The following is a 26,735-nucleotide window of genomic DNA, read 5'->3' on the forward strand; positions in this document are numbered from 1 at the left end:
CTGAGCTGAAGGCAGATGCTTAACCAACTGAGCCACCCAGGTATCCTGATTTCCTTCCAATCTGATCCAGGTCCTGAGTGGGCAGAAAGTTTGACTCCCTATCACATCCAACTTGCAGAGACATACACCTATACTGAGCATGAAAGGAGGGACCTTCAGAGAAGGCAGACACCGGGTGAATCACCTGCACTTCGGCTGATTCTCCTGGGAGCTGAGGGCCGGGTGCATAAACCCTTGCTAAAGAAGAATGGCAGCAGCTGGGCCCTGCTAGGGCTCATGCCCCGCTGTGGTCTCTCATACCAAATTTAGATCCATTCCAAGATGACAAAGGTCTCTCCGTTTTTTGCAGCAGAAGCTGGCAGCAAAAAAAGGAACCTTGGCTGTCTCTGCAGGATTTCCCTGAGACAGAAAAATGCTCTGGAAAACCATAGATGAGGCACTGATTAGTATTTGGGCTCTTATTGACTTGGATTGGGTTTAAAATGCTGACAAAGGGGCTGTACTCAAGAATGAAAGAGTGAAAGAGACACAAGGAAATCTAAATTCTTGCAATTGGCAAGCACTGGACAACTTCCCCAGTCCTTATGTTAAAACCAGGCAAGATGCTAAGAGATGTCACAATGAGACAGCAAAGGCCCTGGATTAAGATGGACTTCTTTAAAAAAGTCCCTGCCGTGTGAGTCAAGGCTGAGTTAGCCTAAGTGCACAAACCATGTGCCCCAGGCAGAAAGCTAGCTGGCTCTGGCTTCTGAGTCAGGGAGTTCCCAAAGTTGAAGTGACAGTAATTTTGATCTTACCATGCAGTTTAGGGTTTGGGGGGCTCAGAAACACTGGACCTTTGTTCAGTTGAGCCAAGTAGCTGCTGCATGCTTAAAACTGAAAGCTAATGTGCCTTACTTAATGGCATGGAGTTACTCTCTCCCTCTGTGCTGCCTGATTCCTCCTTTACCCTCCACCCTGATTTTAGCTGCTTTGAGGAGAACGATACTTATGGATAGGACCAAAATCTTCCCATCCCCAAGGGTGACTGAAGTCCCATACACACCAGACCCAATACACTGGGAAATTTCGGGGAGGGAAAACCTCCAATTTTTATGCTCTGCTGGTTATAGACAACCAACTCACCATCCTACACTGACCCGCTAGGGGGAAGGCAGGGCTGGGCCTACGAGGAGGCAAGTGAGGCACTTGCTTGAGATGCAGATTTAAGGGGGCATCAAAAACTCAGTAATTAAGAGAAATAATGTTTTATCGCAGTATGTTTTAAAAATAAAAATGAATGCAAAAAACCTATGATGGGGATGCCTGGGTGACTCAGTCGGTTAAGTATCCGACTGTTGATTTTGGTTCAGGTCATGATCTCAGGGTACTGAGATTGAGCCCTGTGTCGGGCTCCATGCTCCGCGGGGAGTCTGCTTAAGACTCTGTTCCTCTCCCTCTACCCCTCCCCCCTGCTCACATGCACTCTCTCTCTCTCTAAAATAAATAAATAAATCGTTAAAAAAAAAAACCTATGATGAACACACTACCAATATTTTAAATAAGGATAGACTCAGTAACAGTGCTGTGGTAGGACAAAATCAGTCTTAAGGCAGATACTGATCCTGTATTGAGAACTGCTTATGCAAGGGTCAGTTAGCCCACTTTGCACTGCTTAGTGAAAACTGGGGCCTGGGGCACTTCCATAAATGCTGCACTCTGGCTACAGTGGTGGCTGTGGGTAATAAAGTCCTTTGTCTCTGAATCGGGAGTCTCATGTCTTCTGCCAGCATCCCTAAAACCACGGCAGTCTAACCTGTCGGATTGCAAGATGGGTAAAAACCCTTGACAGTTCTTGACAGGTTCCATCTCCATTGTTAATATTCTACCATGTGACTGGAACACCCACCACAGCCACCTAACCAGTCTCCCCACTTCTGCCCTTACCTTTAAGTCTGTGTCTTCAGCAACTTGAGATATATAGATATAGATATATAGATATATATTTTTTTGTCCAGAATGTGAGATCATAAAATGTGAGATTAAACTCCTCCACTTAAAATCTTTCAATAGTTTCTTTTTCCATATAGACTGAGATCTAAACTTTTTGCAATGGCCTATAAAGTCCTACATGATTTAGCTTCCCTGCCCACCTTGCATATAAAATCACTCTTCCATCTACTCATTAAACTACAGCCATATATACCTTTCTTTTCCAAGACTTTTTTTTTTTGCCTTGGGGTGTTCATTGTTGCTGTTTCTTTTGACTAGCACATAGAATTCCCATGGCTAGCGCCTTCCCATCCTTCAACAGAGTGTTATGAAATAGACACTAGCGAGGGTGGCAGACATGTTTTGAAAGAATTTGAGATTTGATATATTTTTTTTAAATCTTCAAAATAGTCAACAGGGGAAAATTGGAATTTCTTTGTAAGTATTTGAACCTTGTCAACATTCCAGTCACCTCCAAAGGCTCTGCCTGCTGTGAGCGAAGTGCTTCATCTGTGCCACACCCTATAAAATCCGTCGGCTTGGTACTCAGAGTACGGTCCTTTGTCTAGCAGCATCTCTACTACCTGAGAGCTTGCCAGAAACCCAGAATCTGGGGCTGCCTCTTTTCTTACTGGACCAGAATCTTTATTTTAGCCAGGCACCCGGGTGAGCTGTCTGCACACTAAAGATTGAGGAGCAGTGTAATAGCATCAGCCCCTTTTCCTTCCATCACAGCCCTTGAACCACTGCATGAATTACCCTGAATTTTCGTCAGTTCATTATTTCCTCTTCACCCCTATCCTCCCCTCGCTCCCCACTAGCCTGTAAGTTATACACATTATAAGAGGTGTGTCTGTGTTGACAGCTGTATCTGCAAGGCCCATAATAAGTGCTCGAATATTTTTGGAAGACACGAATGAACAAAACACTCAGTAATTACTATTAAATCCTTTATGGCTAACTTTCCCTGCAAACATGACCTAGTTTTTATTTGTACCGCTAAAACTATGATTGGATCCCTGATGACTCAGTGTTTGATTCTTACAATATCTTGTGATACAGAAGGAGATGGCCTGGATATTTCTCAAAGATCTTTGAATTTTTGGATTCTTACTCAAGTTCTTGCTTGCTGGGTCTTGGATGCTTGTAATAGCTTCAATTAGTTCTGCTTGTTCTAGGCTCCATTCTTTCAAACCCATCCACCATATTAAGGATAGATAAGCTTGTGGTGTAATATGAAAGGCATGGATTTGCGTCGGAAAAACTTGTCCTACTATTTCTTAACTGTGCCACCTGGGAAGTTAATTATCCCCTGAGTTTGTTTACTCATAGGGATACTAACATTTGCCTTTCAGGGTGCTAATGAGGATAAGTGAACTCCCGTATGCAAAGTATCTAGCATAAGTTTGAGAGTTGATCAGTAAGAGTTAGTTCCTATTTTTCCCTCTTACTTTTCATCATGTCACTTTTTGCCTGTGCCAACAACCAACCAAAAGAAAATAAAAATTTAAAAATAGCAGGACCTCAGAGCTTTTACTCATTATTTAAATTCATTATTTAAATGAATTCCTCTGCCTGTTAAAATCTGACCAAGTGGCCAATTCCCATTAGTTTCTCACTAGACTCCTCCCCCCAGCCCATTTTCTACTTGAGTAAGACCAGTATTCCTGTGTTCTGCTTGGTTCATTCCTGTCTTGCCTCAAGAATATTCCCAGGTGCCTGGGTGGCTCAGATGGTTAAGCGTCTTGCCTTTGGCTCAGGTCACGATCCCAGGGTCCTGGGATCGAATTCCGCGTCAGGCTCCCTGCTCAGCGGGGAGCCTGCTTCTCCCTCTGCTTCTCTCTCTCTCTCTCTGTCTCTCTCTGTCTCTCATGAATAAATAAAATCTTAAAAAAAGAGATTTATAAAAAAAAAAGAATATTCCCTATATGCCTTATATTCTCTAAGCTCTGTAACTGCACTTTCCTACCAAGGTACAGTGTGAACTCCCCCCTCTTGAAGGAGTATTCCTGGAAAGACCATTCTTACTGATCCAACTCTTTTTTTTCAAACCAGTAGGCATTTAAGAGCTTGTATCACCAATTTAATTATAAACTCTTCTGTGTTAATCTTCAATTCTTTCATGCTTGTTAATTTTTTTCCCATCTGGGATATGAGCTTTTTGAAGACAAGAATAGTGCTTTATATTTATTTATAATTCACAATGGGTGGCAAAGTACTGAGTCATATACCTTGTTGACTATTTGATGGCCAAACTCCTACTAGCTGCCTGTAGATGGCTGGGTACTTTTCTAATGCTGCTCATTCTATCTGAACCACCTGCTCTCTCTCTGGGAAATTTTAAATCTCATTCTTGTTCTGGAACTTCTAGAACAGTGGTCCCAAGTTCAAATGCTTATAGGTTCATGCATATGCATAAGTGAAGGGAGCCAATTGTAAGCATTCAGGGATTGGTAGTTGTGTGCTCTGTCTAGAGGCTTAAACACTAAGGTCCAGCTCAGTGGACATGCATGAATTTGAGTCCACATGTTTTACTTTGTTAAGAGAAACCAGGAATCTGGATATTTGTATAAAATTCCTCAATTTTCTAATTTTGACAAATATTTCAAAGAATTTCAAAACAGCACATGCCAAACTAAAACCATCTGTGAGAGAGTAAGCACGTGATTCATTAGAGCAGGGGTTTTTAGTCTTGGCTGCAAATTAGTCACTTGGGGAGCTTTGAAAAATCCAGATGTCCAGGCCACAGCCCAGGCCAATTAAATGAGAATCTTTGGGGCTGTGCTTCAGGGACAGCCCCAAATACATATTTTTCAAAGCTACCCAGTTGATTCACTGAACAGTCGAATTTGAAAACCAATGTGTTGGAGGCTCCATTCTACCTTCTCATTTCTTTTGCAAATTTAGAATTGGCATTATTTGCAAGGAGTGAGGGCTCAGATGATTTCAGTGTGATTGGATGCCTTAATTAGCCTGGATCTGAGATTGCTCTGCCACCTCTGCCCCTTTTGCCTTATGCCGTGTGGTGAGACTTCTGGTATCGTTCGCTAATCCCACTGAGTCAGCTGAGCTCCTATATTGCTATCATGTGAGGGGAAAAAGCATTTTTGGTCTTCTAGAAATAAATGTTAATACACTCAATAAAATTAAATTTTCGTAATGCTATTTGTTTACTCTTAGTATTTTCTGCTCTATTTTCTTGGTAGCTTTTTGGAGAATGAGTAGTTTCAAATCATATATCCAGGGTTAAATAATTAATATTGTAATCAGTTCACAGTCCCCATACCCTAAATCATGTCTGCTGAAGATAGCTTCCTAAGAACTTAAGTCCTTCCAGATCTGTAGGAGTGGATGTGTGCATACAGACAAAGGATGGAGATGGCAGCACTAAAATACATTAGCCCTAGTTGTCCATCTTAATCCCTACACTCTTCGGTTCTAACTCCCTTGTGACTCATATGATATGACCTTTGATTTTGCTGATTCAGTTCCGATGTTTTCTCTACTGACACGTTTTCAAAATTTTTTACAGGTGGTCGTAGCATGCCTGACCATTACCCCGACCCTGAACTTAAGTTCTTTATTTTCCTTGTTCTTCCTTTAGTCTGTAGTTTGAGTCACATGGTTGCAAATCATTTAAAAGTTGAGAAACAGGGGCGCCTGGGTGGCTCAGTTGTTAAGCGTCTGCCTTTGGCTCAGGTCATGATCCCAGGGTCCTGGGATCGAGCCCCGCATCGGGCTCCCTGCTCGGTGGGAAGCCTGCTTCTCCCTCTGCCTCTCTCTTTCTCTGTCTCTCATGAATAAATAAATAAAATCTTTAAAAAAATAAAAAAATAAAATCTATGCCAGGGGCGCCTGGGTGGTTCAGTCGTTAAGCGTCTGTCTTCGGCTCAGGTCATGATCCCAGGGTCCTGGGATCGAGCCCCGCATCGGGCTCCCTGCTCGGCGGGAAGCCTGCTTCTCCCTCTCTCACTCCCCCTGCTTGTGTTCCCTTTCTCGCTCTGTCTCTCTCTGTCAAATAAATAAATAAAATCTTTTAAAAATAAATAAATAAAAGATGAGAAACATTGAGCTTTGCTAGTCTCTTGAGACCACATTTTAAATAGCTTTGCCTTCTTTTTGAGCTGCAATATTAAAGATTTTGGTAATATAGGAATTGCTGTTAAACAAGATATGGGGACTGTTACAGCCTACAGAAGCACTTTACTTTGTGAAATTATGGTGTAACAAGGAAACATTTTGCCTCTGGAAAAGTTTCTGACAACTTAAGAAATATGGAGAATAAAATCAGTTGCCTCAAGAGAAAAAAAATTCTCATCCTCAGTCCATGGAAGACACTAAAATCAGAAATATAAATGCAGAAATAACTGATGGATGGTTTCAACAATTTGAGAAATAATGATAGAATGATGAACTGTTTCTTTCAGAAGAGAAGGTAATTATATTGATGCCCAGAAATTTGAACTATGCATTACTAAAAACCTTATGAATAATGACTTAGATTACTTGGATATATACAGTAATATTTTTAACTAATTCAAGGGTTTATATATATATGTGTGTATATATATATATATATATATATAGCTAGCATGTATCTACAGGAACTAAAATTGTAGAACAAGTATAACAAATTAACATTATGTTTTAATCTATTTTTTTCTAAAGATTTTATTTATTTATTTGAGAGAGAGAGAGACAGAGACAGCAAGAGAGAACACAGGCAGGGAGGAGAGGGAGTAGCAGGCTCTCCGCAGAGCAGAGAGCCCGATGCCGCGACTCGATCCCAGGACCCGGGGATCATGACCCGAGCCGAAGGCAGACACCCAACGACTGAGCCACCCAGGCACCCCTATTTTAATCTATTTTAGAGAAGTAATGATGCTTATTTGAAGCTTGAGTGAAAGTGTTTAGATCTGATATTGGCTTAATGTTGAAAGTTTCTTTTAATTTACAGATTAATCTGTGGCAGCCAGGTCCTCTTTTGTTTTATTTGAAGTATTCTCACCTGGTTCTTAGTGGGTTTAAGTGTTACCCTCTGGGGAATCACTTTCTAAATGTAATTAAAAGTTTTAGGTGGGTGCGTGTGTTACATTTTTCTCCTACTAGATTATAGATTGCTTGAATGACCATGTCATTTACGTTTATTTTACTTTCAGTTCCTAGTACGATGCTTTGTGCATAGTATTCACTAATTAAGTGCTTTTAAAACATTGGATTACTTTCCATATATAATAGGATGTTTCATCATGGCGTTTACAATTAACCTAATAACTGAGATGAAATAAGTCTATTTTAAATCCTACATAACAGAACATTGGCAGGATAAGGGAAGAAGGAAAAGAAGAAACCATTCAAAGACTTACTCTGTAATCACTTGATGTCACATAAAATATAGGGAGGAAGGCCAGCCAGATGATGCATGTGGTATACATGGTAAAACCAATGAACTTGGCTTCGTTGAAATTTTCTGGGCACTTCCGAGTTTTGAAGGCGTATACAGTGCATAAGATCACCAGGACCACATCATAGGTAAGTGAGATCAACATGCTGGAATCTCTGACATTGCATTTTAAGATGACTGTTTCCCGCTTCTCCGGGAGGGTGTACCGCCTGGTGCCTGGAGCCTCCAGGATCAGCCACACAGACACCACCACGATTTGCACCAGTATCAGACCCAGGCAGATGAAAACCTGAGAACTCGGGCTGATGAATTTTGGCCTCTGAGCGCCATTCTTTACCCCATCAAAGATGCGGGCGATGCAGTTTGTCTTGGTCAGCAGGGCTGAGTAACAGACAGCGAAGGAGGTCCCCAGCCCTAGTCGGCGCAGTGCACAGATGACTGGCGATGGCTTTGCAATGAAGAAGAATGTCATGCAGTAGGACAGACTGACCCCAAACAACAAGATGTAACACAGCTCCCGGCCTGATGCTTTGACCAAGGGCGTGTTGTTGTGCTTGATAAAAACAGTCACAACTATGCAGGTACACATAAAACCCAGGCAGGCGATGGTCACTGGCCCAATGGCCCAGGCGTCTTCCCACTTGATGTAGTCCTCGGGAAGATTATAGCAGCCAGACAGGTCTGCAGTAGGCCACTGCCCAAGGCCACAGTCCATACAGGTAAACTCGTCAGCCAGGTATTCGTAGGGCTCACAGGGGATACAGATCCAGCAGCAGACATCCCCCGGTTGCATGTTCTTCATTTCATTGGGGGCACAGGGATCACTGCACTGGGATGTGGGGACTGAGTTCCGGGACCAGTGGATCGAGTCAACATCCAGTGATAAGGTTTCCGACCAGTGACCAACCTTCAAGTAGGAGTACCTGCCACCCACGTACTGGAAATTGAACACGTTGTATCGTCCCATTCCGTCTCCAAAAGTGTCAAACTTGACAATGCTATCCACACCTTTATTTGGGTTGAATGGAGCTGTGACACGTGAAGTGAAAGGGGAAAAAAAAAGAACACTGTTTAGGTATCTTAGGTGAGATCAATTAATTTATGTCCCACTCCTAGCAAAACTGAAAAAACAGCGAACAGGGATTCCAAGGCTGAAATAATTGACTACCATTGAGTTTACACATGAAAAGCTACTAGACTACTCGTGTATTTATGAATTCATTCACTTAACATTTCTGAGTACCTCCTGTGTGCCAAGTGCTAGGGAAAATCATGAGCACACTACAGCGCCTGCCTTCAAAGGAGCTGATTATGTAACAGGGCAACTGGCAAACATAGTCATAGTCTCTGTGGTGTGTGAATATTCATTCCCTCAAAGATTTCACAGTAGGAATCAGGCAAAACTTGTGTCTCATCCTTATTACATATTTATGGTGTATAGACCCCAAAATGTTAAATGTTTTCATGAAAATATAGAATTAATAGGAAGAATTTTTCTCTTTCAAAATGAAGAAAAAGTTTTTCATTACAAATGTACGGTATGCTGCTTTTTTAAACCACTTTTAAACACTGAAGTATAATTGACATTTAATGTTATATTAGTTTCAGGTGTACAGCATGATGCTGCTGCAGTTCTATATATTACTCAGTGCTCACCACGGTAAGTGTAGTTATCATCTGTTACCATACAATGTCATTATAATATTATTGACTGAATTCCCTATGCTATACTTTACATCTCCATGAATTAGTCACTTTACAATGGAAGTTTGTACTTCTTAATCCCATTCTGTACCTTTAATCCCCATCCCCTCACTCACCTCCCCTCTGCAACCACCATTTTGTTCTCTGTATTTAAGAGTCTGATTTTTGCTTTTTAGAGTCCACAGACCAGTGAAATCATACGGTATTTGTCTTTTTCTGACTTATTTCACTTAGCATAATGCCTTTGAGGTCATCCATGTTGTCACAAATGGCAAAATCTCATTTCTTTTTTTTATGGCTGAGTAATATTCCATTGTGGTATACGTGGTAAAACCAATGAACCCCACACCCCACATCTTTCTTATCCATTCATCTATCAATGAGTGCTTGGGTTGCTTCCATATCCTGGCTACTGTAAATAATGCCGCAGTAAACATAGGAGTTCATATATCTTTTCGAATTAGTGTTTTTGTTTTCTCTGGGTAAATACCCAAGTAGTGGAATTAATGGATCATATAGTATTTCTATTTGTAATTTTTTAAGGAAGCTCCATGATGTTTTCTACAGTGGCTGCACATGGTATGCTTTTAAACAGTTCAGATAATTCAGAGGGAAAAGAATGGAAACCCACCCATAATCCTTTAACCCTAATATTTTCATGTTTTGGGATATATTCATGCTCTATGTAGCTTGCTTCTATTCGCATAAACACATGTGGCCTGGATATCTTAAAGACACCAACAGTATATAGGAGCTAGGTGACAGTGCATTAAAGTTGGTTCCTGACTATACAGAGTCAGGAACCCTCTCCCTGTCTCACAGCTTGCTGCAAGGATTCAAGAGGAGCAGATCTCCGAGCATCTAGGTTTCCTGTCTTCCAGCTGTTCATCTTGTTTCTCTTGCCAATGTTTGCTGCCACTCTGATCACCCATTTTTATGCTCCCTGCTTTGGTCTGTGTGCTTAATATCTCACACTGTCCGTCTTTAAGCTTTCATTGGATGTAGAAGAAGAATGTTGCTGATATCTACTGATGCACAGACAGACTCTACTAGTTAGGATAGGCTTGCCTGTGTCAGTAAATAGACCCAAAATTGTTCAATGGCTCAAACACAATGGACGTTTACTTCTCCCTCATGAGGCCATCTGAGGTCTGGTTTGTGGGCGTCTCTCCTCCACATGGTGATTTGGGAACCCGGGTTCCTTCCGCCTTGAGGCTGTGCCAATTTGTAGGGTCTCCTCCCCATCGGTAGCCATCCAGTGGAAGGAGAAAACATGAGGCAGGTGTCCTTACTTCTTAAAAGGGTAAACCTAGAAGTGGCATATATCTCCACTCACATCTCATTCAGAGGAAATGAATTTTCCAGGGGCATACCCAGTGTCAAGAGGGGCCGAGAAATGTAGCTTAGCTAATGTGTGCAGCTACAACCCTACTGGGGAATGAGAAAATGGAATTTGGAGGACACTGCGTTCATACTCCGCAGGGATTTTTGTCTTTGTTGTCTTCTCCCTGAACTCCCTTCCACCTTCTCTGGGGCTCACGTTGTTCCAGCCAGTGGGGAAACATCTTACCCTTCTTGGGTGAGATGCTTTATGAAGGAGAAGGGTCCCTCATTGAGTCACTTGGGTCCTTGGTGAAAGAAAACTTGACAATTTACCAAGTAGCCCTCTCCTGCTTAGGGCTCATAGGTGCCCCTGGAGGCCTGTGTTGGGTGGTTTACCGTAATGTTTCACACCACATATCAAGGCTGTTAGCAAGTGTGGCCCAGTATGCTAAATTTATTCCTCATTTATGATTTTTCTTCTCTTAATGATTTTGTTATCTCACTTGCAATTCAACTGTTTTGTTTTCTCGGTTTTTGGATTTTTATTTTTCCCTTCAGCTTTACTAACTAAGCTTTACCTAGCTTTCTGCCACATTCCACGATCCCATCACATACGTCTGTGTGTGTCTGTATTCTAGCTGTGAAGTGGCTTCGAGCTCATAGTGAGGCAGAGGGATGTGGTAGATGAAGGCACAGTTTGGGATTTAGATGGTTTATATGTGATTTTCATCTCTGTCCCTTAATAGTTAGCCAAATTAACCTTTCTGACTCTGTTCCTTAATCTGTAAATTATAAACAAAAATTATAAATAAAGTAATATAAAAATATAAAATGATCATTTTCCACTTATTTTTAGCACTTGCCAGATATGAAACTGTATGATAATTAACTCTATGTTACTTGTTTTTTCTCTTGATCTCTTTCCACAGTGGTACAGTCTTTTTGCCATTGATACAGCTTTTGACTATGCTTTAATATCTGTTGGGACAAGTAAAAACAGGAGTTGAAACACTTATTACTATATTTTTTAGGAGTAGGAATTAGTATCAGAACTCTTATGTTACATAAAACTAACCTTGTTTGGTCTATGCTTATAAAAATTCACTAAAGTTTTAGGAACTCCTTTTATATGTTACTCCATTCATGTTACAAATCAGTAAAATGTTGAATATTTTAACACATTTTACATCAAGTATAACAACCTCAGATGTGTTACTAATTTGTTTACTCTCAACTATGCAATCAATCTCTACCAATGTTCTATTGATGTTAGATTATTCTGTAAAAGATCTGTAAAAGGAATATGTTTTACAGTCTTAAGTTCTTCATTATTTTCACAAATATTTTTAAGTTTCTTAAAAGTAATATATTTGATGATAAAAATGATTGTTTTGTGTGTTCTGAGCTGGAAAGGTTTACCGAAAGGACTGTTGGCCTGTGAGCCAACAGTATAAACACTAGAGATAGAAAACATTCCTCTTACAAATCTTTTCTGGAAATGATCTAATATCATCAACTGAATATTGGGGGAGACTCTTTGCCTAGTTGAGGTTAACAGAATTAATAACACATCTGAGATTCTTGCATTTGATGTAAAACATGTTAAAATATTCAAGGTTTCACTTATTTGTGATATATGAAAGGAGTCTCTAAAATTTTTAATGATCTGTTAAGCATAGAATAAAGAAACTGAGTTTGATGTTAACATAATTCTGATAGTGATTCCTGTTCCTGAGTCTATAGTAATAACATTTCAATTCCCATGTTTTTTCTTAATTGTTGGAAAATGTTGACCGTTAATACATTTTTAAAGGATCATAAATAAGGACTTTAGCTCCTGCTTTTACAGAATGTTGCCATTATTTTCATGAGGCTATTTTAAAGCAGAGAGACAGAATATATTTAGACTTTCATCAGTTTTTTCTTCCCTGCCTTTATATTTTGAAAAATTTCAAACCTACCGAAATGGTAAAAGAACAGTGGACACCACAGTAATTGGGCTCACCTAGAACTAACTAATTGTTAACATTTTGTCATATTTGTTTTATCTGTCTCTATTTATTTTTTGGTAATACGTTTGCTATTAAAATTATTAAAAAATGAAATACCTATACTGAAGTATTTATACAGCAGGAGTTGGCAAGCTATAGCCCAAGGGCTACATTCTGCCTCTTACCTATTTTGTAAATAAAGTTTTATTAAAACATACCCATGCTCATCTGTTAACATATTATGTGTGGCTGCTTCCCTACTACACCAGTAGAGATGAATAGTTGCACTAGAGATTGTATGGACCCCAAAATTTACTATATGGTACATTTCATTAAAAACACATAAACTTTTATCCCATAAAAACTTGGCACATTCTACATCAAAATACAGAGAGCAAAAGGAACCCATACACAGCAATTTGGAGCAAACAATTTGGTAGTAAAGTTAAATACTTGTGTATCTGTTATTGCTTGGAAATCACATTCTTACACACGTACCCTAGAGAAATTCTTGCACATGTGTGCCAGGAACATGTGGATGAATGGTATTAGTACTGCGTATAAGGGAAACACAAGTAGGAACAACTTCAATTTCCAAAAAATTGGCACCAAAAAATATTTTGTGTACTATTCGCGATATCATATTTTTGTGAAATAAAACTAACAACAGCTCTGGGAAAGAAGATGGATGTATTTTAGAAACAGTATCATGTGAGAAGACTATGATTCTACTTTTATAAACTTCTGAGATGAACAAAACTAAGCATACCATTTGGAGATACATACAGAAGTGATAAACTTTTAAGGAAAAGCAAATGAATGATAAAGAGAGGATTCAAGATAATGCGTATTGGGTGAGAAGGAGGTATGTAGAAGGATGGGTCAGGGAAGAGCGCAGAGGGGGTTACCAATTTGGTATCTTCTGTTTCTTGTTCAGATGAAGTGTTTCCTATGATTATGTTATTGTTGTACTTCATAAACTGAACTAAGTATATTCTTTGTATGATTTAGCTATTTCATAATAAAAATATTTAAAAATTAAAATGTGAGAATATGCTCTTCCAGACACAGTAAGATGTATTAATTAATCTTGTCATTCAAGGGGAGTAATGTCGCAAATGTTTATTTCTTCTGATTGTCACATTTGGGGACTGAGCATGTAATTAAAATCAATTGCTCCTGTCAGTGTAATGAATTACTAGGAGATTTGCTAAGATATATTGGAAAATATAAATAACTTATATATACAAATTATAATCAGGGAAAGAACCACTCCATTTAAATGACATCAAACACAATAAAAAACTCAGGATACATTTAACAAAATATGTGAAGGTGCAATTCACTTTAGATCCATTTTGGATCTAGCCCCAACAACTGTTAGCTAATAAGTCTATGTTGCTTTAAGTGACTAAATTTGTGATAATTTGTTCCAAAGGCAATAGAAAACTAATACACACATTAAAACTATTTTGCATAAGTACACTTATTCTATTAGTGAGGCTCTAGAGAAGCCTTATTACACGCTGGTAGGTAGGTAAATTGGTGTACCTCCAACAGAGGGTAACTTGACATAGTTTTTCAAAATTACAAAAGCATGTAACTTTTCACCCAGCATCTCCAGTTTGTGGAATGTGTCCTACAGACATATTTGCATATGTGTCAAATGATGTTTCCAATGTTATTTATTTCAAAACTTTGTAATAGAAGAATATTGGAAGTGATCAATAATTTGAAAACTGACACCATTAGAAGTAAAAAAAAAAGCAGTACACATACTATAACATTTAATATGCTATCTTTTATGTAGATGGAAAAAATAGAAGAATCTGTTCTTTTATTATGTGCATAAAGGAACTCCGGAAGGATGCTCAAGAAAGTGGTTACCAATGGGCAATCAGAAAAGAGCAGTTGCATGACAAAGATGGGAGGGAAAATTTTATTCAATTGGTTCATAGACTTTTTGCATTTCGAGGCATGCGAATATGTTACTGATTCGAAACATAATAAAAAAAGGAAAACAGAAATTGACAATCAATTTTACATTTGAGTAAACTTCTAACCTGAGAGCGACTGAGACAGGCAGAACAAAGAAACGTGAAGTCCACAGAGGCAGCACAAGGAACAAGAGGCTAATGCTTTAAAGCACCAATGTGCTCTGAGAGACCAGAGAAAATGCCGCATCTATGAGGTGGGTGCAGTATCTTCTTAAAAAGGAACAATCAGAGAACAAGGCATGAGCTTCTGGAAATGAAACAGCAGAACTAGAAATTCATTGTAAGGATGGAAAGGTATACTTGAGAAAACTCTCAAAGTTTGACAACAATGCTGAGAAGGAAAGTAGAAAAAAACAGGAAAATTAGAGATTACTCCGTGGAATTTCAACATTCAATCAAGGAGAGTTCCAGAAAGAGAGAGAGAAAATGGAGGACATCAAAAGAGTCAAAGTGAATATCTATGGAGAATGGATGTGGCTGGAAAAAGAGAGAAGCAAGAGACAGTTATTCTTTCTCATAAGCTAGTTGAATTCATGTAAAAATTATGTGCATGTATTATTTTGATAAAAATAAACTATAAAGTTAAATGAAGAATAATTGAGCAAGGTCAGACACAACAGCTTGCAAAGTAACTTACAGAAATGATATTTTGCAAATATTGTAACAAGGGCTTGATAAGAGGACGGTGAACAAAGAGCGCTTTTGGTGAAATTTTGTTTTTTAATACCAATTTACCTGGCACTAAATTTGTTTTGTTCAACAGTCAGCAAAGTATGGTCTAGTGTCTAAGTCATTTGAATACATAAAATACATGCAAGTACTTCAAATAAATGCATTACGAATTCTAAACAAAGATCCACTGTCAGCAGACGCGTCAGTTTGGGATGAAGGGTTGCTGTGTCTGTACTCCAATGACAAAGACTGAAAGGAGAACCTAGAAGAAAAAGATGAACCGTGCCTGTCAAATATTCCACAAGAGAGAATAATCCTGATTCTGAGGTTATTCCAAACATGCCCAGCCTGGGTAGTGCGGGGGCAGGGAGGAAAACCAGGCTCTTTCTCAGGTGCTGCTGGAGTCATTTCAACGACAAAGCAGCTGGAAGCTCTAGGGTATTGATCTCATTGCCTTCCCGATGCATTTAGAGTCGCCTCTAAGTCAAATGGCTCACCTGGGAAATAAGGTCCAGTGAACCAGAATTGTGGAGATCAGTTGTATGGTTCTTTGGAGTGAGGAGACTCTGGGGAGTTGCCTATTTCTAAAGTTGAATCTCACCAAAGGAGCAAACATCATTAGAAACCCATTTGTTGTTGCAACAGCATGAAAGAACCCAAATGAGAGGAGGGAAAAGGAACTGGAAGGATGGCAGAATTCTTTTGCAGGAAGATTTATAACCTCCAAAATCTAATTTCAAGTCCTTTCACTATCTGGCTCTTCAAAATCAGGTCCCAACTTTTCAGAAGGAGCCTGATGTGGCCTGAAGTCGGGAGAATGACTTCTCAGTTCAGCTCATTATCCAATTAGTTTTGACCCCAGTTTTTAATGGATTCATCTGAGAAGTTTAGGGCCAATGTGACCAGCTCTCCTAAAGCCCATTTGGTAGAGATGAGGCGAGCCCGTGTCTTAAAAATATCATAGGTCAATGGCAGGAGACAATTAAATCAGTTCTTTATTTTTTCCTCTCAGACAGAAGTCCAATTAAGGTAAGACAATAATGTGGCTCTTAACAGGCTTTCAGTAATGGGAATATTACTGCCACAGCCTGGGTTCACATTCATAAATACTAACGAAGATTGCAAAAGCTACTAACGACAACATGGCTCCAATTTACAACATTTTCCAGCCAGGCAATCACTGAGGTTTCGGTGAACTAATTTGATGAATTGGAATAAAGACATAAATGAAAAGACAGAAAATGGCATCTCCCTTGAAAGACCTTGTTGGAGGTCAAGAGGTAAAGAAATCAAAATCCTTTGGCTAGAGCAAACAATCATTTACAAACATCATGCAGCGGGGACATAGGAAATAGGAAATACTAAGAATGAATCCTTGGTATCAGTAATTAATTTCCCTACTGATTAGGAACAAAATTGCGGATGCATGTCTCATGGTTATTTATCAACAGAACCTAGCTGCTGGGGCAAAGCACCATCTAGATGTCTAAGGTGGTCAGTCTCACATAGGAGAAATGCTTAGTAAGTACCTATAGTCCAGTGGAAGTGAGTGTTCGAGAAAAGCTATTGAAAGAACATGGGTTTTTTTTAGGTATTATGACTTTTGAAAAGGATTCTCTTAAGTTCTCCTGAAAAGTTATTGCGGCTAATGCTTTTCTAATGCTTTATTACATATTATCCTGGGTCCCCTATCTCTATTCTATATATTACTGCTGAAGTTTTCAGCCCTCAAGACAGCTCAGCAAGGACGAATGTACTCTTAGACTAAGAATGAAGAGTGGGGAGGGAAGGCACAATGAGTGAAAATAGTGAGATGCCAGTCCCTTTCTCTCCCAATTCACAGATCAGGCTCAGTGTTAGCCTTTGCTTACTTGGTTTATTTCAGCTGGAAGTCTCATGGTAGCCGCTGAATCTTTGGTTAGGGATCCTCTTTAGTGCGAGCTATGGCTATTATCCCATTGTTTTCTACGCCCCTCTCCTCTCCCGCCCTCCCTGTTACATAATCTGCTTTTCTCACAGATCCTATGATGAATGTTTAGACTTTCTAAAACTTTTAAGTGGACTGTATATATAGAAAAATTGCAAAAATAAGTGAATTATCGCAATATGAACATATACATGTAATATCACAGCTGTTAAGAAATAGAGTATTACCGGTCCCCTTATTCCTATTCTTTCTCCCCAAAGGGAGCCACCACCATACCTTTTAGTACAAGGAACTAGTTTTGCCTGATGTTAAACTTTATACTAATGTCATCATAAAGTATATATTGTTTTGTAACATTTTTTGCTCAAAGTTGAGTTTGGTGAGATTCAAGTAGTGGTGAGAAGCTACAGTATTTTCTTATATGGATGTGCTACAATTTCTTTAGCCATGCTTCTGTGGAGGGGCATTTCTTTTTTTTTTTTTTTCTTTTCATTGCATCTTTAGCTTATATAAATAATGCTGTGTCTTTACCTGGGTTGTCCCAGAAGCAAACCCCCAGACTAGATTTGAGTTCAAATAGCTAATGTGGGAGTTTGCAGGGGAATAGAGAAGTAAGGTATAGACTGGACAAAATCTAACAGAGAGTGCATCGCTGAGTGCCAGTGGGTCTTGTTCTCACTGGGGTCCTTTGGGAAACAGCATGGATCGGGGGTAGGGACCCAGTATCCCAGCTTACTCACTGGCTTGGGCGGGACAACTCTTGTTTGTCGTTGGTTGAGAGCTGCTCGGGGGGTGGTGGCTTCATGGCACTTGCGACCTGCTCTTGGCACAGGCAGAACATGCTCCCGTGACCAGAAAAGCTCCTGGCAGAGTCACAGATGCTTCTACCGAGAAGCCACTGGCATGTTTGAGAACGGTGAGTGCAAAGGTGATGTGGGCAAGTCACTGAGCGCATCTCCCATGGCTGCGATGACTAGTTCTGTACACGCGGCATTTCTGTCATATGTATGTGGGAACAAGTGTATGTATGTACGTACATGTACACAGAAGTGAAGAATGTGGGGGTACGAAGTACATGTGTGTATGCGTATACAGTGGTGACAAGTGCCTGTATGTTTAGCTTTATGGGAATCGAGTACAACAAAATAGAGGAGTGGCTGCCCTCGATCCTAAGCCCGTCTGGGCCAACGACAATGTGTCGTTCGTCTCTGTCCCCTCGTCACCTGCGGCAATGCTGGGCACATAGTAGGCCTTCACTGATTGTTTCCGAAACTGATGAGTACACTTTTTAGACCGAAGAGCATCATCTTAGGAACTTAAAAGACACATCGAACTCTGAGCCATATCAGAGACCGATGAAATGCCAGTCTTAGGGAAATGGGCCTTTGCACATTTGTTTTGATGGTTTACTCTATCACTTTGCCACCAAGGTAAAAAACCATGGGTCTCGGCTGTAGGTTCCCAGTCAGGGGTGATTTTGCCCCCAGAAAATATTTGACAACATCTGGAGACATTTTTGGTTGTCAGGACTCAGGGCTGGTGTTGCTGCCGGCCCCAGTGAGTAGAGGCCTCACTGGGGGGTAAGGGGAGAGCTAACTAGTCTAGTGCACAAAAGACATCCCCACCACCAATGTTATCCAGCCATAAATGTCAACGCTACCAAGATCGAGAAATCCTCATCAAGGGTAATACATGTTTGGATTTCTAGAGATTATTTGATAATTTTTATGGTGTTATGATACTGAGTTTCCTATTACCTGTTTTTTTTTTTTTCTCTCTGCAGACAGTTCCAATTATATGCTCCCTTCAATTCTCCTTCAAAGTCCTCTCCTTTCCACATACAATGATAGCTGTACTGAGCGTTATCCCCACCTCTACCACAGAACCCATTTCATACGGATCTCCATGGTTTTCCTTTCATCCCCTTTTGAAAAACTAGTCACCTCAGCTGGATGTCTCCTTGCTGTCAATCCCCTCCTAGGAGAGAAGCCAGCTCTTGCACGGAGCTGGGGTAGAGTCCCACACTCTTTTGGAGCAGACTCACAGCATAGAGACTAGGTGTTAGTGGGGAGAACTAAGTAGGGTCTCTGTCGGACTTTTCTCCGATTTAATGGGCTGTCCCTAACACAAACCAAAGCACCCAAGAACGCTGGGACTTTGCAACCTTCACCAAAGGTTTTCAATTTGGAGAAAAGACCCTGTGAATTATGAGGACAAATTTAATCTGTCCTCATGTTTTTTAATGTGACTACATCAAGTGGGAGAGCATAGATTAAAAAAAAAAAAAGAAGAAGAAAACGGGAAAAAAAGGCTTTCCCCCCAAGTAGGATGGAAGTACATATCCATCCATGACTTTTAAAAGGAGAAGACCTATGTTCCCCGTTGTTTTGCCCCGCATCACTCCTCCCCTGCAATGCCACAGATCGGATGCGGCAGAATTCCGTGCAATGTGATAGGGACAGAAGGTGAAAATGGCTGAGAAAATCCCATTCAGAGAAGTTCTAGAAAGTCAGCAGTACCAACTGAAAAAAAAAAGCCCACTTGAAAAATGGGAGCAGAGCTAATATTCTGAAGAACATAGTCCTAGTAAGCATGCTTAATAAAACCAACTTTCCATTTTTAAGCAAACAACATACTACTTTATATGAAAAACGGAATAGTGGAAATTTTATTCTTCAAGGATGAACTTTCCAAAGATAAGCCCAGCAGCTTAGCACAAGGTAACTGAAATTTTCTGTGGGGGAAGCAAATTAATTTTTCTTATGCCTTATGCATGCACAGACTTGCGTGTGGCTCTCTGTGTGGTATCATGTGAAGAGAATACACGGGAAAGTAAGTGACTTCTCCCAGCATGCAGGTCTATTGTTGGCCTGTCATGTTCTTCCTAAGCTGCTGTAGCATTCAGAGCCTGTCTTCTGTCTGCACAGAGAGGGGCTGCATTTTTGAACTACAAGATTTCAAGTGACCTTGTCAGGTCATCAAGCACATCCCTACATTGTTGAAAAAAATTCCAAACTCACATCTTCCTGAAAGCGTTTCTGTTCCACTGGAAATAATTAAGGTGGCAAATTTAAAGATAGTAACTTAACATTTTTCTCTTCAATTTGTGCCATAATTTCTATTTTGAATTATTGTAAAAATAAGGATGCTAATGGTATCATAAATCTGGTTATTTTGTTCCTTCTGAGAAAATATTCCTAGAAAGTGATCATCCTCAGAAATCATTTTAGCTCTTACAGATCTCATTGCCATAAGGTAGATAAAATGGCTGATAGATAAACATAAGGTAGATAAAATGGCTGATAGATAAACATATTCCTTTAAAGAGAACAATTACATGTATCAGATAAAAACCATAATATATATTTATATATTATATAACACAGATATATTTATAATATATATCTTAATATATATTACATATACTATATAATTGTTATGCTTAAGGGATATATTAGTATTTTATCACCAAATTGACTTTATCTTTCATAAAATCATATATATACTTTTCTTTCTTTTTTTTAAAGATTTTATTTATTTATTCATGAGAGACAGAGAGAGAGAGAGAGAGGCAGAGGGAGAAGCAGGCTCCCAAGGAGCAAGGAGCCCGATGCGGGACTCGATCCCAGGACCCTGGGATTATGACCTGAGCTGAAGGCAGACGCTTAACCATCTGAGCCACCCAGGCGCCCCCATATATATACTTTCCTTGTTTATATTCTCACATTTCCTGTACAGTGTTTTTACTGAAAAACCAGGGGAGAGGGCATTGTTCACATCCAGGACTTGACCCAAAGTCATCCTTAAAATCACTGGAGACAATTAGGGTATTTTCCTATCAGCATCCAAGCAGGTATGCAACATGAAGTAGACAAAAGAACCTTGGGGGTCTTCTACTTCCTTTTTCTCTTCCTCTTTTTTTCCAGCATACCTTTTTGTTCCCAATACATACACTTCCCATGTAGCCCTAAGCAAAACTAATTCCCATGGAAGTTCTAGATTCTATTGATGTTAAGCCTTTCAGGGATGTTCATATTGAAAGAGATTGTCAAAGGACAATGTGAAAGGCCACCATGGGGTAATTATGGATAATGGAATCTACTCTCTCGGGGGAAAAGGAAGTTTGGCCAGAAGGTTTGTCCAGCTTTCCTAAAGTAATACCATTTGGGGGAAGGGGAACACTTTTGTTCTTGGCATCAGCCCTAAGAAAAGGGAATTTCTCCTCCTTAATTTCCATTCTTTCCCATAGTAGTTTTCTCCTCCACGGAGAGCAATGACAGTATCGCCATAATTAAAGGGACAGGCAGATGTTCTTCTACCTCCAGTAACCTACCGACAGAGGGGCCAACCTCACTGCCATGTTCATGCCCACCGCGCACAGCCGGTCTCCAGGCTGCACGGCGGGGGTGGCACTTGACTGGTGGTGCTGACCCTCCCCCGGCTCTCTGTGCCACCTGGGACAGGCTGGGAGGAAGACTTGCCATTTGCTATTCATACAAATGGATATTTGGGTTAGTAGGCTTGGAATCTGCTCTAAGGATCCAGCCACTTGGACAGGGCTTGTAGGAAATCAGAACCTTTTTGCCCTCTGGCTTTTGCCCTGTATTCCAGCCATAATATCAGAAAAGTCTTCTATGAAGGAAGATAGAGGGAGGGGAGATCAGGTACTTACTTAGTTATTAACAAAAACTGAAACTAGTTTCCTCTTAGCGATCCATTGTTATGTGTTTAGAGCCCAGGAGAAGAAAAGGAGAAAGTAGGATTTGGCACTAAATCCCATCCTAAAGCCCTGAACTACCCGCACCCCTCCTACCACCACAATGCTAACCACCTGCTTTCTCTATTAGTTCTAACTTATAATATGTCTTAAAGAAAAGGGCAGAGAGCAGTAAAGAAGGAAAGGAAAATGAATCTCAGTCAAAAAATAATCTAATGGCAGCATTCAAATATCAAACGTTTGTTTTCTTTCAAACTGGAGTTACAGGGCGTATGTACCAGAGCTGGGGGAGAAAAGGCAGGAGCAGAGCAGAAAAAGAGAGAGAGAGAGATAAAGAGGAAACTGAGAGGATGGGAAGGGTGATGTGATGTGAGTTCTGGCTGATCCATCTTCGCCCTGAAACTGGATAATGACCGTTGCTTTCATCCCAATTCTTGTTCTCATGACCGTATGCACAATATGAACAACCACCCCAGGGATGTCTGGCGTATACGGAGAGCTGTATCAGAGGAGGCCATTAGTATTCCTGCAGACTGTTGTGATGTGCTCCTAGCTGATTTTCTGTACCCAATCTCTCCCCTTTGTTTTTCTGGTTCATCTTAAAATGTCTTTAAGGCGTCACAACCCCCAGTATCCCATCACCCCATTGCATGAGGGCCTAAGTGGCTTTCCGGTTGCATCTAGGAAAACTGACTGAATTTTTTGTTTGTTTGTTCTTTTTAGGAGAAAAATAAGTGTTCAAAGAAAAAAAGTTCTGGATTAAAAAAGTAAAAGTAATTTTAATTAAAATAAATTATTTAAATTATTCATTTAAATTAATCTAAAAAATTAATTAAAATTAAAATTAATTTAAAAATTAAAAAAATAAACTGGATTAACAAAGTTAAACAGGTTTCATTCCTGAATGTAGTGTTCAGGTCTTTGAGCATCTAATCTGTGAGTCTGCTTTGAAAGTCATCCGGAAATCGATAGGATGTGTAGCCTTTCCCTAAGTTTTGGGCTACCGAATTTTATTTTAATGTGTTCACTTTACTAAAGGAGCCTGTCATCTTGTGCACCACTGCGTCTTGGAACCACACCCCACAGGATCAAGCATGGCCGTGAATTCCTGGGTCCTGCACCGTCACCCTACCCCCTGTCCCTCTTGTGCTGTCCCTTCAGGATCCACAAGGAAACCTCATTGCCCGCTTCCTCTTTGCCTATATGCGCCCTGCACTTTTCCACCTGCAGAGCTTCACTCAAATCATTCCCTGTGCTTCCTATGCTTTTTCTTCCCTGGAATGCCCTGGAATGCCTTGCATCTCCCTGCCGAAAGCATCATTCCTCTCTGTCATCCCGTGTATCACGCTCCTTTTCCTTGGCGCTCACCACCTGTCTCTCACATTATAATTATTTTTTTCCTGTGTCTCGCTTCCATTTTTCTATTTTATTATCACCAAGTTGTGAGCCCCTCAAAGGCAGAAGCCAAACTTGACTGCCTTTCACATAGGAATGGTAAGCTGACACCCATAGGCTAATTCCAGCCTGAGAAATGTGCCTTACTTGTCCTCCGATGATTTCCCAAGTATCTGAAGTAGTGTCTTTTCTTAAGACATTGAGATAAAAAATTTAGATTTATTTCTTGAAACACAGGCAGACGTGGTGACCCTGGGCCTTTGTGGAGCAAGAGATGCGGCTGACAGGAATTCCAAGCTGTCTGCTTGCTCCCGGCGCTGACCAGCCCGCTGATGATGTACTTGTCTTTCCGCCCCAGCGACCGTGGCTAATACAGAATAAGTTCTTGAAAAACAGGTGTTTTAAGCCAAGTGTAATTACCTCACAAATCTCAAGGGACAGGGGGGAAAATATCCCACTAGTTAGAAAAAAAATTAGATTTTTAAATTTGATTTTCTTTTCAAAACGAGCAGGGGGAGAATGAATTAAGGAGGCGGGCTAATGGAAAACGCAAATACACAAGAGATGCTTGGCCATAAGCGAACGCTCTTTCTGGGGTCCCAGAGCCCGTGTGTACGGCCCCAGCTGAGTATGCTTCACCCTCGCTAAGCTGCTTCCTTGCTCCGCCGGAGAGCTTCATCGGGGCTGGGCTGTGCCATGCATCACTTTTCCCCGCAGTCTGACTGACTGCTTGTGTTGGAATCTGTCTCATCACTTACTGGTCAAGTCACTGGGGTGTGTTTTGGCAACCCGTAGGATTCCTGGGAGCACTAAGTGGAGAGTGCTCAGCCCAGTGTCCAGCGCACAGAGAGTGCCCCATGACTCCTGGCTTGATTAAGAGAGAGAGCCCTCTGGTAGGCAGTCGATAAGTGTTTGTTGAATGAATACATGAGCAAGTGCACCAGTGTGCCCCATTGTGTAGTCACTGTGTGGTCAGCCGGCTGGCTTTTAGCCTCCGTTAAATGGCTTAGGTCTGGTGTTCAAAGAATTATCATCGGAACCTCAGCACACACACACCCATGTAGAAAGCTAGAGGTAGTGAAAAAATGTCGGACTTTTTCTGTAGGACGTAACGTTGGCTATGCAAATGAGGAAGAAAGAACCCCTGACTTTGTCCCTCTGCACAATTAGGGATGTTTTTGCTGGAGGGCAGGCACTGGGGGATGTTGAGGGGGCGAGATACTGGAAGGCTGGAAGCGTTTGCTTTGGAGAGTCTGTTCCGGTCTGTAGAAGTAAGGGCCTGCTTTCCTTCCTGGTTCTTTTCTCTCAGAGTGCCTATACAATTTTTGATGATGGGGATTTTGTCTTACTAATTGTTATCACCTTAGTGCCTAGCACTTACCAAATGTGTGCTGGGGCGACGGATAAAGGAATCAGAAAAAGAATGACTAATATAAAGCAGAAAGCAAGGAACCTCCCCAAACATCAGCTGATACGGATAAACACGTCCGGCAATAGTATTTTATTGCACGGTGCAGTGGGTATGGTCTTGCCACTCTGAAGGGCCCTGATATATTTGGGGCTAATTCTTCAAGGCTTTCGTGTGAAAACTGAAAATTGACCATCTGCTTGTGGAAGGTACTCAAACGCATACTACCTGCTGACTTTCCTTGGGAAAACCCAATTTGAGGTATTCTTTCCCGTTATCTATCTTAAAATAATGACTTTGAAACAAGGTAACACCTTCTCACCTCTCGGCGCGAGCCGGGAGGCGGAGATCCTGCTGGAAGCCCCAGCGGCCAGTCCTGCTGCGCGCCCAGGTCTGTTCTTGGCAGCCGGGACGAGCCCGGCTCACAGCTCCCTCTCGGCAAAATCGCCACACGCTCGAGTTTTAACCTCTCAGCCTTCCCATCCACAACAGTCACGCCCTTTCCATTTGTTATGAGCCAGGCTCCTTCTCGGCAACAAAACTTACCCACAGAAAGGGGTGTGGGTATTGGGTATGGAGACCGGGGTATAAATTTAAATCACCGTGAGAATCTGCTCAGGGGTTTATTAACTCTGCAATCATATTGTGGAAAACTGAAGCTTTGTTCTGGTTCATGGACTTGAATACGGCCCTCTGGGACCGGATGATTGTTGGAAGGGCGAGAAGAATGCATTCAAGGGCGGCAGAGAGGCATTGTCACCTCCAGGGTCACCTGGAGTCGGGCCGAGGTCATCCTTACATCTCCACCTTCTATTCCCATTTTATTTGGATTTCAGGGTACGTTCTGTGGATGGAGTGTGGAATGGGCAGGTTTTTCTTTCTTTCCTTTCCTTCGGCCTTTGTTTTGTTTTTGACTGTTTTCGCCGTAGCGAGAGCTTTCCACTTGAGAACTAAGGACAGACAACTCTGGAAGGAGGCGGAGACGGAGTGTGATTCGGGCATTCCCGGGTTAGAACATTACGCATCTTGGGTCAAAGGCCTCTGAGGAACCGCACGGCTGAAATCGCGCTTTGGAGGTGAGCGCGTTCCTCGTCGCTGATCACAGCCTAGCCCCTGGGCCTGCGGGGCAGCGCGGCATGAGCTTCGGCTCCGCCTCTCCAGCCCTGATTGTTGACGCCACAATGGTCAGTGTTCCATACTTTTCTTCAAACCGTTGCAAAACTGTCCCTGGAGCATTTCCTTTGTTGGCTCTAGGGTGTGCGATTGTCCTTCTTGAATATGCTATGTGGTAACTCCTTTGAAACACAATCAATAACACTTTTAAGGTAGCAACTGGAATGAGTATAAAGCCCTTCTTTTCAAAGCTTCTCTTGATAATGTATGATTAGAGAAGGAAGAAATCTGCAAAAACTTCGTTGCAAGAATAAAGAGGAAAGGTGAAAAACTGATTTCCCCCCCCTTAGAGTTGCTGCTTCCCACACATGCATAAAGACATACAAACAATGACAGCTATTACTTTCTTTTTTATTTTCATCCTGTGAATTCAGGAACCGGCACAGGCATCTCTGGCTGTGATAATTGCGTGTAAAGGGAACTGTTCTTTCTTGTGGAGGAGTCAGAGCTGTGGGAGCGGGCTCCGCAGGCATCCGTTTCCGGAGTGGACACGTCTTACAGCGGCGAGGAGGTCCGGGACGGGTGCTTCGGGTCCCCGTGTGATGGCGGGGGGTGGGGTGGGGGGTGGGGGGTGGGGGACTTTGCCCAGGCTTCTTTGCCCAGTGCCCATCAGAGATCTGATCAATGAGCTAGGGATTCGGTGGCTGGAAGAGAAGCTTTCAGTTCACAGTGTACATCTGCCTGCCTAGGAAGTTGACCCACATTATACAGCTCTGCTGGATCAGAACTTCCTCTTTTATTGCTAATCGTAGTAATTAGTTTCTGGACTTTTAGGTGCTGCTGGGAAGTGACTAAGGCTGCAGGCATCTGCTGGGTATTGAGCCATTTGGCATGTATGCACCTTCTTTTGCTGAATAATAAATACCCTTGCTCTACTCTACTGGATACCTTCTCAACTTATAATCATATAAGGAAGGAATCCTAAACTATACTTACGATTACTGCTGCACACAAATCTATTTGAGCAGTGCTTTGTATCCAGCTTTGTGCTTTACATATATCAACTCATTTAATTTAACCTGATAAAGTGGGTCCTCAGTGACGTTTGGAAGA

General features: G+C 41.2%; 1 protein-coding gene across 1 annotated transcript in view; it reads right to left on the minus strand.

The window, feature by feature from the left end:
• Positions 1–26,735, minus strand: part of GRM3 (glutamate metabotropic receptor 3) — a 99,354-nt gene that overhangs the window by 17,813 nt on the left and 54,806 nt on the right. Inside the window, exon 3 of the mRNA XM_045865147.1 lies at positions 7,338–8,404. Within this exon, the coding sequence (XP_045721103.1) occupies positions 7,338–8,404 (1,067 nt within the window). The remainder of the gene's footprint in view (positions 1–7,337; positions 8,405–26,735) is intronic.

The sequence above is a fragment of the Mirounga angustirostris genome, unplaced genomic scaffold (assembly GCF_029215605.1).
Source record: "Mirounga angustirostris isolate CCGP_5_RB_7025 unplaced genomic scaffold, mMirAng1.0.hap1 SCAF_12, whole genome shotgun sequence".
NCBI lineage: Eukaryota > Metazoa > Chordata > Mammalia > Carnivora > Phocidae > Mirounga > Mirounga angustirostris.